Below are 12,048 nucleotides of genomic sequence, written 5' to 3'. Positions count from 1 at the left end.
TTGCTCATGGAAAACTAATCTCTGTCATCTGGGGATCAGTTCTAATGCCAGAAGATCTCAGGCCCCACCTGGAGGTTGGAAACCCTATCCAAAGCAGCCATTTTCTCCCAGGGAATTGACTTCCATCATGTGGAGATCTCTTATAATGCAGGAAAACCTCTAGCCTCCACCTGGAGATTCACAACGCTCTTATACCGCAGGCCATGCTCTGCTGTGAAGGCAGCAGTCTGCCCTTGCTTGGTCAGAAGTAAGGCGGGTCTGGTGCCGGCAACCAGGGGTAGGGGGCATGCAGGCTATAGAAATGATTTGTACATTTTAGAATGTTCTAAAGTTTAAAAAATTAGGAAAAGAATTTGGGGCTGTGGCACTGGTAAAAAAAAAAAAGAAATGGCTTGTAAAGCAAGAAGCAACCTGGCAAGCATCTGGTGGGGGCGGGGCTGGCCTTTGAAGTAAGAGGCCGTCTTGAATACAGGTGATGGGAAACAGTGTTGGGCATAATGTCAAGTGGGCGGGGTGGGAAGAACCCACCCAGGCTCATGAGAGCTTTTATCCACCTATAGGATTTCCAGGCCAACAGGAGTGGGATAGAAATGGCCAAGAGAGAGATGTTGGAATTGTTCCTGCTCAAAGCACTGAGATGGAGGAGGAGTAACCACCACTAAGACCATTTATGCACTGGAGGTTTCAGGCTGGGCTCCAAGCTGGAGTTTTAGTCATGGCAGGTTGCTCCACCTCTTCCTGCACCCACATGGGGGAGCATTTGGCCTGGTGCACCTCATCCACTCCCTCTCTGTGCTCCTGATAAGGGGGTGAGCCAGTGAAGTTCCCAGGGCATAAACGGTCTAAGTGTTGCAACCTTCTCCTTTCTTTTCACTGAGTTCTAGTGGGCCCTCTAGAGGTAGGAGTGGGTGTGGCTGAGGGGCAAATGGTGGAGGCAAGGCAGGAGGAACCCCACACTATGACTAAATCGTGCCCATGTATACCCATTCAAGAGCTCATCAAAAAAGGGAACACAAATTATTTAATCTAGTGGGGGCGGGGCTGGCCTTTGAAGTAAGAGGCAGTCTTGAATAGATATTTTTTTTGCTAATCAGTTACATATAAAAATATTCAAAGCGTGTATTGTGTATTAATGTGTCATAATTTTACCAACAAAACTCTATCCATTAAATTTGTTTCAGGACTGCTACTACAATGGTGATATTAAGCAAATGAGCATTCTTGTGAAAGCCTATTGTACTTTATAAGAATGGGATATGAATAAAGAGTTATGAAGTTTCTTGATTACTAATAATGTCAGCAGCTATGTGAAGAAATAACGGATCATATCAAGTATTTATTTTCTATATTTATTAAAAACGTGTACTCTGCTTTTCCATCAGACTTGATATTTGTTCTTATTTTCAGATAGATTTTTATTCTTTTACACAGAGTATAAAAACAAAAAGCAAGGGGGAATCAGAGCATAAAGAACAAAGAACAGGCATCCTACCTTACTTCCATTACACTATAAAGATACATTCTTATTACTATTGTGATTATTAATTTGTTTCTCTTTAATATCTCCATTCCACCATGCTGTAAATAATGGACTACAAACTATATCTTCCACTTTCTTTATATCAGTTTAAAACAGCTACAGAAAAGGTAACACAACAAACAAGCTAACTATCAAAAGCTCGAGAAAAGATGACTTCAGCTAACACCAAAATAAGAACAAAGATGGCACCAGAAAATATATTTAAGTAGGGAATTCCCTAGGTATGCAGTCATAGAAAACTGCCTAACTAACCATCAAAGGCAGGAATACCCAGAGTAGGAAAGGCCTTTGATGACAATTTTAACAAGCTCATATGGGAGAAGAGGGTCCTTCAGTTACAATTTATTTATTTAGGGGGGAAAAATTATGCTACCTCTCCAGGACCCAGGCAGCTTACAAAATAAAAATAACAAAAACAAAACATTAAAAGAGAGTTATTAAAATCCAGCATTAATAACCAAGCCCAGCATAAAAACAAAGATCATCAAAACAGACCGCTCACAACTTAAAATAAGTTTCCAGTCTAAAAGAATGTTAAAAGATCAACCCCTTAATTAAAAGAACTGGGTGAACGGAAATGTCTTGGCCTGGCTCCTAAAAGGAAGCCAGGTAAGTGCCAGGTAAGCCTCAAGGGAAGGCGAGGTGCCATGGCTGAAAAATGCAGATGCAAAAAAGGCTTTCCTCCAACTCAGACTAGCACAAAAGATGGCCTCTTATCTTCCTACAGCTGATTGGGCCACCTGGATCCATACCACAGTCCCATTGAGGCTAGGCTACTACAGTGTACTATACACTGGTCTCTCCTCAGAATCAGCCTGGAAACTCCAGTTGGTGCAGAATGCCATAGCTTGGCTATTATTGGGAGCTTGATGGTACATGCATACTACTACCATTCTGCAGGCCCTTCTTAGGCTACCTAACAGTTACCAGGCTCAGTTCAAGGTACTGGCTGTCACATCCAAAGCCCTTCATGGCCTTAGACTCTCATATCTGTGAGACCACATCTCTTCCTATGCTTCACCGTGACAACGTTAATCATCGGAGCAGTTTTTTCTGCAGGTGCCAACCAGCAATTGGGAAAAATAACCACTGCTCATACACATGATTATCTCTTTCCACAAAACATGTAAAACTGAATTTAAGAAGGCTTCTCCATGCAGGCAATAGAGTTGCACTGTACTAAATGACAAAGTTACTTGGATAAATTATGAATTCCATGGAGGTCGAGGGCCAACGAGATTGGCGGCCCGGCGTAGCGGCCAACGATTCATCAAAAACGGTCGGGAACTCCCCGCAGATGTCCTCTAGCGACATGGTTTGGAGCCTATGGACTCGATGGATTCCGCTGATTGTGATTCCCAGCAGCTTGACCCAGTCTAGTCCCAACAGGCTGGTCTGTTCCCCTTCGACAATTACTAGGGGCAACCTCCCTGCAAAGTCCCGGAAACATACATGGAAATCCCCTTGATCGGCACCCATCCTCCCATATAGTCCTTGACGAGGTAGCCTATGGGGCAGAGAGAGGGGGGGTGTTCAGGCAGAGGCGCCTGAGGGTCGCACTCAAAATGATTGAGTGATTTGGGTAAATGTGTTTTATTATTGGATTCCAGTTCCAATTTGTTGTGATGGTTGGGTAAGAATACACTGAATCTGGATAACTGAGGATGTTGCATAATAAATACTTGCATAATAAATAGGGATCTTCTGTGAGAAGAGGTATTCTATCTCTTAGGATCAGATAGCATCCGTCCTTGTGACCAGCAGGTTAGAGAAGTTGCTGGTATTTCTCCAAGAAAAGACAAAATGCCTTTTGCTGTTCCAGTTAACCTGAAGAAGAAGAAGAAGAGTTGGTTCTTATATGCTGCCTTTCCCTACCCGAAGGAGGCTCAAAGCAGCTTACAATCGCCTTCCCTTTCCTCCCTTTCCCAGTGTTGTGGGATTGCTGGTTTTTAATAACTGTATCCATCTTTTTTCTCACCACTGAATTGTCTTACCAGCATTCTAAACAGCCTAGTATTCAAAAACACTGGCTCAGTAGTAATCTTCAGCATCTTTATGTTTCTGTTTTGGAAGGGAGAAACAAATCATGTATAATCAGGGCAGAGACTATAATCTAGTTAACTTGAAATTCAGTAGGACTCTTTACCTCCACAAAATTACTATAACTATAATACAACTTCCTTTTTCTTCTCCAAAGGATTTGCTTCATTCACTTCACCATCATCTATTGCATGTCATCAGCATTTCTCCTCCCACACTTTCCTGATGCTAAACTCTAGTTTATTTTTCTGTTCCACTATCCTTTAATATCCCCAATCTCTATGAAGAACTTCCCACTACTTTCATGCCTTTTTCATCTAACAAGTTTTGTTTTTTTTACTCTGGCCTTTTCTCCAAGGGGATAAGGATAGTATATATTGTTCTCTCTTTTGCATTTTAGCTTCCCAACCACCCTATCAGGTAGGTTAGGTTTATTTGTTTGTTTCAGCTTTTATTTCGCCCTTTATCAACAAAAATAAAATTTAAAATTAGCTAAATACAGTTAAAACATTTTAGAATTGCAGCTAATATTGCCTTTAATAGTGTTCTTTGATGGGAAGAGAGGATGCAGTTAATGTAGCCCTCAATGAGTATAGCTTGGTGGCAACAGGTGAAATAGTCAGCAGCCAGATGTTACCACAGGCCTCAACTATAGGCCTGGCAGAGCAGCTTTGTTTTAGATGCCCTGCGGAACTGTCTAAGGTCTCACAGGTCTGTTCTCTTGTGGCAGAGCATTTCCCCAGGCTGGGGCCAGGACAAAAGAAGTCTTGGCTCTGGTTGAGGCAGACTATAAATCTCATCTCATATATATATCAGATCGCTTAAGGCTTTAAAGTTAAGAACCAGAACCTTGAATCTGGGTCCCAGTAAGTACTCATGCAGTCACAGTCTGGACCAATTGAAGCTTCCGGGTCAACTTTAAGAGTAGCCCTGCACAGAATGAGTTACAGTAATTTAGCCTGGAGGTGACTGTTGCATAGATCACTGTGGCTAGGTCAGGTGTCAACAGGATGCTTCCTGCTGCACCTGGCAAAGATGAAAGCCTGATTGATGAACACATGACCAGCCAAATGCCACCCAGCCAGCTTCACAGCAAAATGAGAATCTGAAACTAGGTGTCCTCAGTCTTATTCTGCCCCTCAGACAACCGCGACACAATGGTTTCTGCCTTATTTATGTAACAACTAATTAAAATGTGGAAATGGTTTCCAGAGGGTATAGTGGTATTCCCCTTAAATGGGGAATTAAGCAGATTAATGGAAGATAAGATTTATCAGTGGCTACTAGTTGTGACTAAAAGGAACCTCCACATTCAAAGCTGTGAATAGTAAAGTCAGGAAGCAACATCAGGGAATATCTGCCTGTATAATCTGTTGTTGGCCTTCTGGAGTAACTGCTTGGACTCTGAGTTTGGCTGAGTTCTTATCACATTCCTACGCCTGTTCAGTATTTCTTTAGTCCTTGATTTAATTTTTCTAACCTAAAAACACAGTGCCCTAATTTCAGGCGTCGGTATGTACTTGCTGAGCTGTGCTATCTGCTGTTCCCTCAGAGCAAGGGAAAATACTCTGCACATACTCAAAGGCACTCCTCTTTTTACACCGAGCCTTATGACTAGCAGAGAACGGTGTCTAGACCTATGTTTCAGGGTTAATTCTTGCGGCATCGGAAGGCCATATCCAGGAGACGACGCCCAGCTCGCGTCAGGCTCTGTTGTGCTCAGCTGCCTCTTTCTGGGCCATCCCTCCCGGGGATGCCCCGCAGCCTCCTCGCACCAACCCCCGCCCAGTTCCTCCTCAGCGGCCGTCACGTGCGAGCCTCTGCGCCCTCCCTTTGAGCGGCAGCCCGCGAGGACCAATCCGCGTCGTAGGCCCGACCCCCTCCGCCTATGCGCGGCCTGGCCCGGGAAGAGGGTGGGACTTCCGCCGCTCCTCGGGCTGGCTCGCTGACGGGCGGAGCGAGGGCTCTGTGATGGAGTCCGACTGAGGCGGAACCCGGCCCCTCCATGCCTCGTTCGCAGCGGCTTCTCCCCGTCAGGTAAGGGGCAGCCTCCCGCCCAGGGGGACGCACGAGGCCCGGGCCCCCCTCAGCCGCCGCCTCGCTCCGGGCTGGGCTCCGGGGTCCGTTGGGCTGGGGGCCGGGTCCCCTCCGCGGCCGCTTGGAAGAGGCGCCGCCGTGACCTTGCTGCCTTTCGCTCGCCCCCTTGGCCAGGGCGGGCGGGTCGCGGCGGCACCTCGGTGGAGCCACTTGCCCTTCTGTGGAGGCGCCTCTCTCCCTCCCTCCGCCGGGCCTCCCCTTCCTGAAGTTCGTGTTGCCATCCGCGGGTGATTCCGCCACCAGACGCGGATTCCCCGCATCGCTTCCCACGACCGCGAATGCCCGAGTGGCAGAGAGCTCCTGGGCGGTTCCCGACGCGGCCCTCGCGGGCGTGTTTTGGTCGAGAGGCATAGCGAGGAGGTCCCGTCGAGGAGCGTTTGTGAGGTCGCCCGCGATGATGGCCCGCCCCTGCCTGCCTGCCTGCCTGCCTGCCTGCCTGGCCTCTCGCGGGCTCCGAGGCTGAGCGCAGCGTCGCGGCGTTAAACGTTAACCCGCGAGAGCCTCGGATGCGCGCTCGGAGCCCGGGGGTATGTTGCTCGCCCGCCTTTGCCCTTTGGTCAGCCGGAATCTGGAGTCGGTGGAAAGTGAAGCGGCGCTCCCTGCCTCTGTCGCGGGCCCGTCCCCTCGAGGTCGCTTTCAGCACCTTGGGCAGGTACCCAAGGCGCTGCTCTTGTAAGGACTGGAGGCTGCCCACAGTAAAGCCTGCTGGGAGTGACATAACTGGAGGGCTCCCTGGATGACTTTAGGGGCGCTCTAGTTTGGTGTGCAGTGCAGGGATTGGCACCCCTGAGGGATGTGGGGTGATAGCAAAACGACAGTGTTTGCATGAGCATCTTGAGCGGTTCTTTTGGGCTGCTCTTGTCTATGCAGGTCTAAACAGCTTGGGCTCTGTGTTATCTGAGGGACTGCCTAGTTCCTTGTGTTCTCTTGACAATACCGTTTATGTCCGGTGTTTGAACAGTAAAGGTATGTGAAATTGCTTTGGGTGACTAGTTTGCAAATTCCAAACTCCCATCTTTGGAAATTTGGTATTACCAGAGCTTGCAAATCATTTGAAAGTGCTCTCCCGTCTGTGGGTTCAGGCTGGTTGGTGTGGCTGAATTTCAAATCAAGTCAACAAAATGGTTGTGCAACATTTGATTAACCCTCCCCCACCACAGACACACATACAGAATGCCACCACATAGTTTTAACTTCATTTGGGGTGTAAGGATCTCTGTTTGTGATTCAATTCCAATATTTATTTACTGCATTTAAATCCTGCCTTTCTCCTCAGTGGGAACCTACAGCAGTTTACATCATAGTTCTGTACTTCATTTTATCCCCACAACGACCTTGTGAGGTAGGTTATAGTGTGGTTGTGTGACTGGCCCAAGGTCACCCAGCGAGCTTCCTCTAAAGTTTACCCTCTCCTAATGAAGCACCATGTTATCCATTTACTGATTGGGCAGACCTACTGCCGTTACTTATGGTGTTGGTCTCACATTGCATTGTCTGAAACACAAATTTGGCAAGAAGCCTGCCAGTTAGTGTTAAAGTGTTTTTTGTGAGGGACTTTTATGCTGTTTTAGGTTCCTCGGGAAATGGTAGGATAAAAATGTCCTAGAAATCTGACCACTGAAAGTTTCATCTGAATTTATTTGTTGGTTTTCCCCCGTAGGAAATAACTTTCTGGCATGGCATATTTTTCTCTGTGCATACCCGTGATGTTTAAGTGGTGCAGCAGTCAGTTTGTTGTATGATTATTTATCTATGTGACTTGTCTTGTGATGTCAACATAATACGATTAATCAGAATGAACATGAAACCATTTCTTGAGCAGTAGAGGATATTTTCACTTGTTGTCTTAATTTTAATGTGTCATAAGTCCTTCTGCAATCTCAGGTAACAGAGTATTTTATTTATTTAATTTATAGCTTGCTTTTCTGCTCAGTGGAACCCCAAAGTGGCTTGCTTAATTCTTTTCTCCTCCATTATATCCTCACAACAATTCAGTGAGGTAAGTCAGGATGAAAGAATGTAACTGGCCCAAGGTTACCCAGGAAGCTTCCATAGCAGGGTGGGGTGTGAAACTTGGGACTCAATGATCCTAGTTTAGCTAATTACTATACCTTTCTAGCTCTGCATCATGGCAGCAGTGCGAGGACTTGATTTCTGACAGCTTTAAAGTAAGAATCTGTGTAGAATCATAGAATCATAGAATCTTAGATTTGGGAGGGGCCATACAGGACATCTAGTCCAACCCCCCAGCTTAGTGTAGGATCAGCCTAAAGCAGTGGTTCTCAACCTTCCTAATGCTGCAACCCTTTAATACAGTTCCTCATTTTGTGGTGACCCCCAACCATAAAATTAGACAAGTCTTCTTTCACAGAAATTAAACCGAAATTGACCAATGGCATGAAGATCCATTGTTCATGATTGTATATAAATTGTTTTATTTCCAGGGTTTCTCAGTTCAGTTCTGCCTTGTCCCACCATGCCGATCTCACTCTTTTCTGCTGCTCCAGACAGACAAACGCTCTATCTCAGTCTACCCCACAAGGCTGTTGTGTGGATGCCCTCCCCCGGCCAAGCTGCTTGTCCAAGCGCAACCCCTGTTAAAGGGTCATATCATAGAATAATAGAGTTGGAAGGGACATCAGTGGGTCATCTAGTCCAACCCCCTGTACTATGCAGGACACTCACATCCCTATCGCTCAGCCACTGTAGCCTGACACACCCTTGAGCCTAACCACTTTAGGCCAGTAGTTCTCAACCTGGAGGTCGGAACCCCCAGGTTGAGAACCACTGGCCTAAAGCATCCAGGATAAGCATATGTCCAGCCGCTGCTTGAAGACTGTCAGTGAGTGCCTCCTTAGGCTGTTGATTCCGCTGCTGAACTATTCTGTCTGCAAAATTTTCACCTGATATTTAGCCAATATCTTTCTCCACGTAGTTTAAACCCACTACTACATGCCCTATCCTCTGCTGCCAACAGGAACTTTTCTCTGCCCTCCTCTAAGTGCAAACCTTTCAAATACTTAAAGATAACAATCATGTTCCTTCTCAACCTTTCCTCATAGGGCTTGGTCTCCAGGCCCTGCATCATTCTCATTGCTTTCCTCTGAACCCTCTCAATTTTGTCCACATCCATTTTGTGTGTATTCATTTATTAAAGCTTGTGCTCTTGCTTGAAGGGGCCACTTCTGTAATCTCATTTTTTGAAAATTCAGCTTTTTAGGGCAGAGATTGTCATTTTCTGCTTTGAATAGCACCTGCAGTATACTTTGTGCTTTATGAATAATAATTTTCATAAAATCAATATACTGGAAACCACATCTCCAGTTTAACATCCTTCATTGCTGAATAGCAGCATTTCTTAAGTACTTGTTTTCTCTATGGCTATAGCAGAGGACACTGAGAGAAGTGAAGATATTTTGTTGTATTTTATTTGCTATATTGTTTCTACACATTGCTCTTTAGAATCTGAAGAGCAAATAAGAACATAAGATGAGCCCTGCTGGATCAGACCAATAGTGCATCTAGTCCAGCATTCTGTCCCACACAGTGGCCAACCAGTTCTTCTGGAAGGCCAACAAACAGGGCTTTTGATGTTTTTCCTCTGATGTCGCAGTCCTGGCTCTGGGATTCAGAGACTTAATGCCTCTGAATGTGGAGCTTCCCCTAAGCGCTATGGCCAGCAGCCATTGATAGACATCTGCCATAAATCTATTTAACCCCCTTTTAAAATTGTTTATTCCTGTGGCCATCACTACATCCTGTGGCAGTGAATTCCACATTTTAATCACTCTGTGTAAAGTAGCACTTCCATTTGTCCATCCTGAACACAAACCTCTTATTTCTACAACTAGCAGTTAAGTGCATGGTAGATTGCCATTAGCTCACATACTAATGGGTGCCCTAATCTAGGTGTATTTCCTGATAAGGGACAGTCAACACACTTTCATTAAATTTACATAAATAGTTGGCGAAGAATCCATAGGCCTTCCTTGACGTGGAAGTATGCTGTTTCATTATGTTTGTTTTATAACTAAACCCTTTCAAAACAAAGCTGCAGCACAGTTCATTGGAAAATATACTGTCCCTGTTTGAGGCCCAATGTTGATTCACCAAATGTAGCAGGTTTGGCATCTTTCAGGTTAGGTCACTGCCTCTAGGTATGCTTTTCTGAAGTGTTGGTACAATATATTTCAGCTTGCTTTCTCAACTCACTTTGTCTTACAGCTGTTTAATATGTCCTATGTGAAGGGGCACTTCTCCTTACATATTACTGGAACACTGATCCTAACAAGAGGAAATCCCTGTCCAGCTTTCATCTGATCTCCAGCTTATGTCTGGGCATGGGATCTGTAGGCATGAAAGGATTATCAGCTGTAAAGGGGGTCTATTCTGTCATAGAATCATAGAATCATAGAGTTGGAAGGGGCCATACAGGCCATCTAGTCCAACCCCCTGCTCAACGCAGGATTAGCCCTAAGCATCCTAAAGCATCCAAGAGATATCCAACCTTTGCTTGAAGACTTCCAGTGAGGGGGAGCTCACCACCTCCTTAGGCAGCCTATTCCACTGCTGAACTACTCTGACTGTGAAAAACTTTTTCCTGATATCTAGCCTATATCGTTATACTTGAAGTTTAAACCCATTACTGCGTGTCCTCTCCTCTGCAGCCAGCAGAAACAGCATCCTGCCCTCCTCCAAGTGACAACCTTTCAAATACTTAAAGAGGGCTATCATGTCCCCTCTCAACCTCCTTTTCTCCAGGCTGAACATTCCCAAGTCCCTCAACCTATCTTCATAGGGCTTGGTCCCTTGGCCGCAGATCATCTTCGTCGCTCTCCTCTGTACCCTTTCAATTTTATCTACGTCCTTCTTGAAGTGAGGCCTCCAGAACTGCACACAGTACTCCAGGTGTGGTCTGACCAGTGCCATATACAATGGGACTATGACATCTTGTGATTTTGATGTGATGCCTCTGTTGATACAGCCCAAAATGGCATTTGCCTTTTTTACCGCTGCATCACACTGCCTGCTCATGTTTAGTTTACAATCCACAAGTACCCCAAGGTCTCGTTCACACACAGTGCTACCTAGAAGCGTATCCCCCATCCAGTAGGCATGCTTTTCATTTTTCTGACCCAGATGCAGAACTTTACACTTATCTTTATTGAATTGCATCTTGTTCTCATTTGCCCATTTTTCCATTGTGTTCAGATCTCGTTGAACTCTGTCTCTATCTTCTGGAGTAAGAAACCTTCCTGTAGTAAGCAGCAAAGAAACAGATTAAAGATCAAAATTAGTTTGTTATCCTAGAAGACATTCATGTACACTGGGAGGGTTTTGGGATAGTCATCAAATACTTGAAAGATTAAGAAGAGATTCCAAATGCAAAAGAAAAACTTTCTTTCATGATAAGATAACAGGAAGCCATATAAGCAAAATGGCTTGATTTTGATGCATGTGGATCAGATGACTTCCTGCTTTTGCTAATTTAAATACAAGGTAGGTTTGCCAAGAGGCTTGATGGAATTTTCACCTCCATACCATGAAGACTTTCAACTGTTCACTTCTACACACTGGTGGTCATGGTTCAAGTCATGGTTGACTCTTGGCAACCCCATGAGAATTTCAAGGCGTGGGATGTTCAGAGGCAGTTTGTGATTGCCAGCCTCTGCAAAGTGACCCTGGACTTCCATCCAAGTACTAACCAGAGCTGACCCTGCTTAGCTTCTAAGATCTGCAAAGACCAGGCCAGCCTGCATCATCCAGGTCACAGAATGCCATGAAAACCTTCACTTTTTCATGTCTACACATTAAGCCTTTATTAAGGGGGCAGGACCTCTTTCCCCAAGCTGTTGACAGCTCTGAGCTTTTGAATGGTTTAAAGCAGGGGTAGTCAACCTGTGGTCCTCCAGATGTCCATGGACTACAATTCCCATGAGCCCCTGGCAGGGGCTCATGGGAATTGTAGTCCATGGACATCTGGAGGACCACAGGTTGACTACCCCTGCTTTAAAGAGCCAGTCCTATGTTAGGCCAGGTGTTGTGTAATGTAGTGAACCTAGAGATGTCAAATCAGGACCAAAGTACAAAACCCTGTCCTCCACATGTCACTTCTTCTTTTTTTTAATTATATCTTTGCTTTGTTCTCCCTTCTCAGGCTAGCTTGACTCAACCTCCCTTGAAACTGGATGGAGTGGTATAGTAGCACAGTGATACTTTCAAAGGTGCTCCTGGGCTCAAACTTTGTTCTGTTGCTTTAGATCAACATGGTTGGCCAGCTGGACATAAAAAGGTGAGGGTTATTCCTTTTCAGGAGTGTGTAGGCCTGAAGAGGTGCTTGTGAGCCTCCATCTCCTGAGTCCCAGCAACCT

At 45.4% G+C, this 12,048-nt stretch overlaps 1 protein-coding gene across 2 annotated transcripts in view; it reads left to right on the top strand.

Annotated features, from left to right (window-relative positions):
- The first annotated feature begins 5,464 nt into the window (after positions 1-5,464).
- RNF13 (ring finger protein 13) overlaps positions 5,465-12,048 on the top strand; it is a 45,059-nt gene continuing 38,475 nt past the window's right edge. Inside the window, exons 1-2 of one of the 2 annotated variants that reach the window (XM_077348696.1) lie at positions 5,494-5,617; positions 11,835-11,969. In XM_077348696.1, coding sequence (XP_077204811.1) covers positions 11,944-11,969 — 26 coding nt within the window. In that variant the 5' untranslated portion in view covers positions 5,494-5,617; positions 11,835-11,943. Of the gene's footprint in view, positions 5,618-11,834; positions 11,970-12,048 lie in introns of both variants that reach the window. The other variant, XM_077348695.1, reaches the window with a different exon arrangement.

The sequence above is a fragment of the Paroedura picta genome, chromosome 8, assembly GCF_049243985.1.
Source record: "Paroedura picta isolate Pp20150507F chromosome 8, Ppicta_v3.0, whole genome shotgun sequence".
Lineage (NCBI taxonomy): Eukaryota > Metazoa > Chordata > Lepidosauria > Squamata > Gekkonidae > Paroedura > Paroedura picta.
This window is presented reverse-complemented; position numbering and strand designations above follow the sequence as displayed.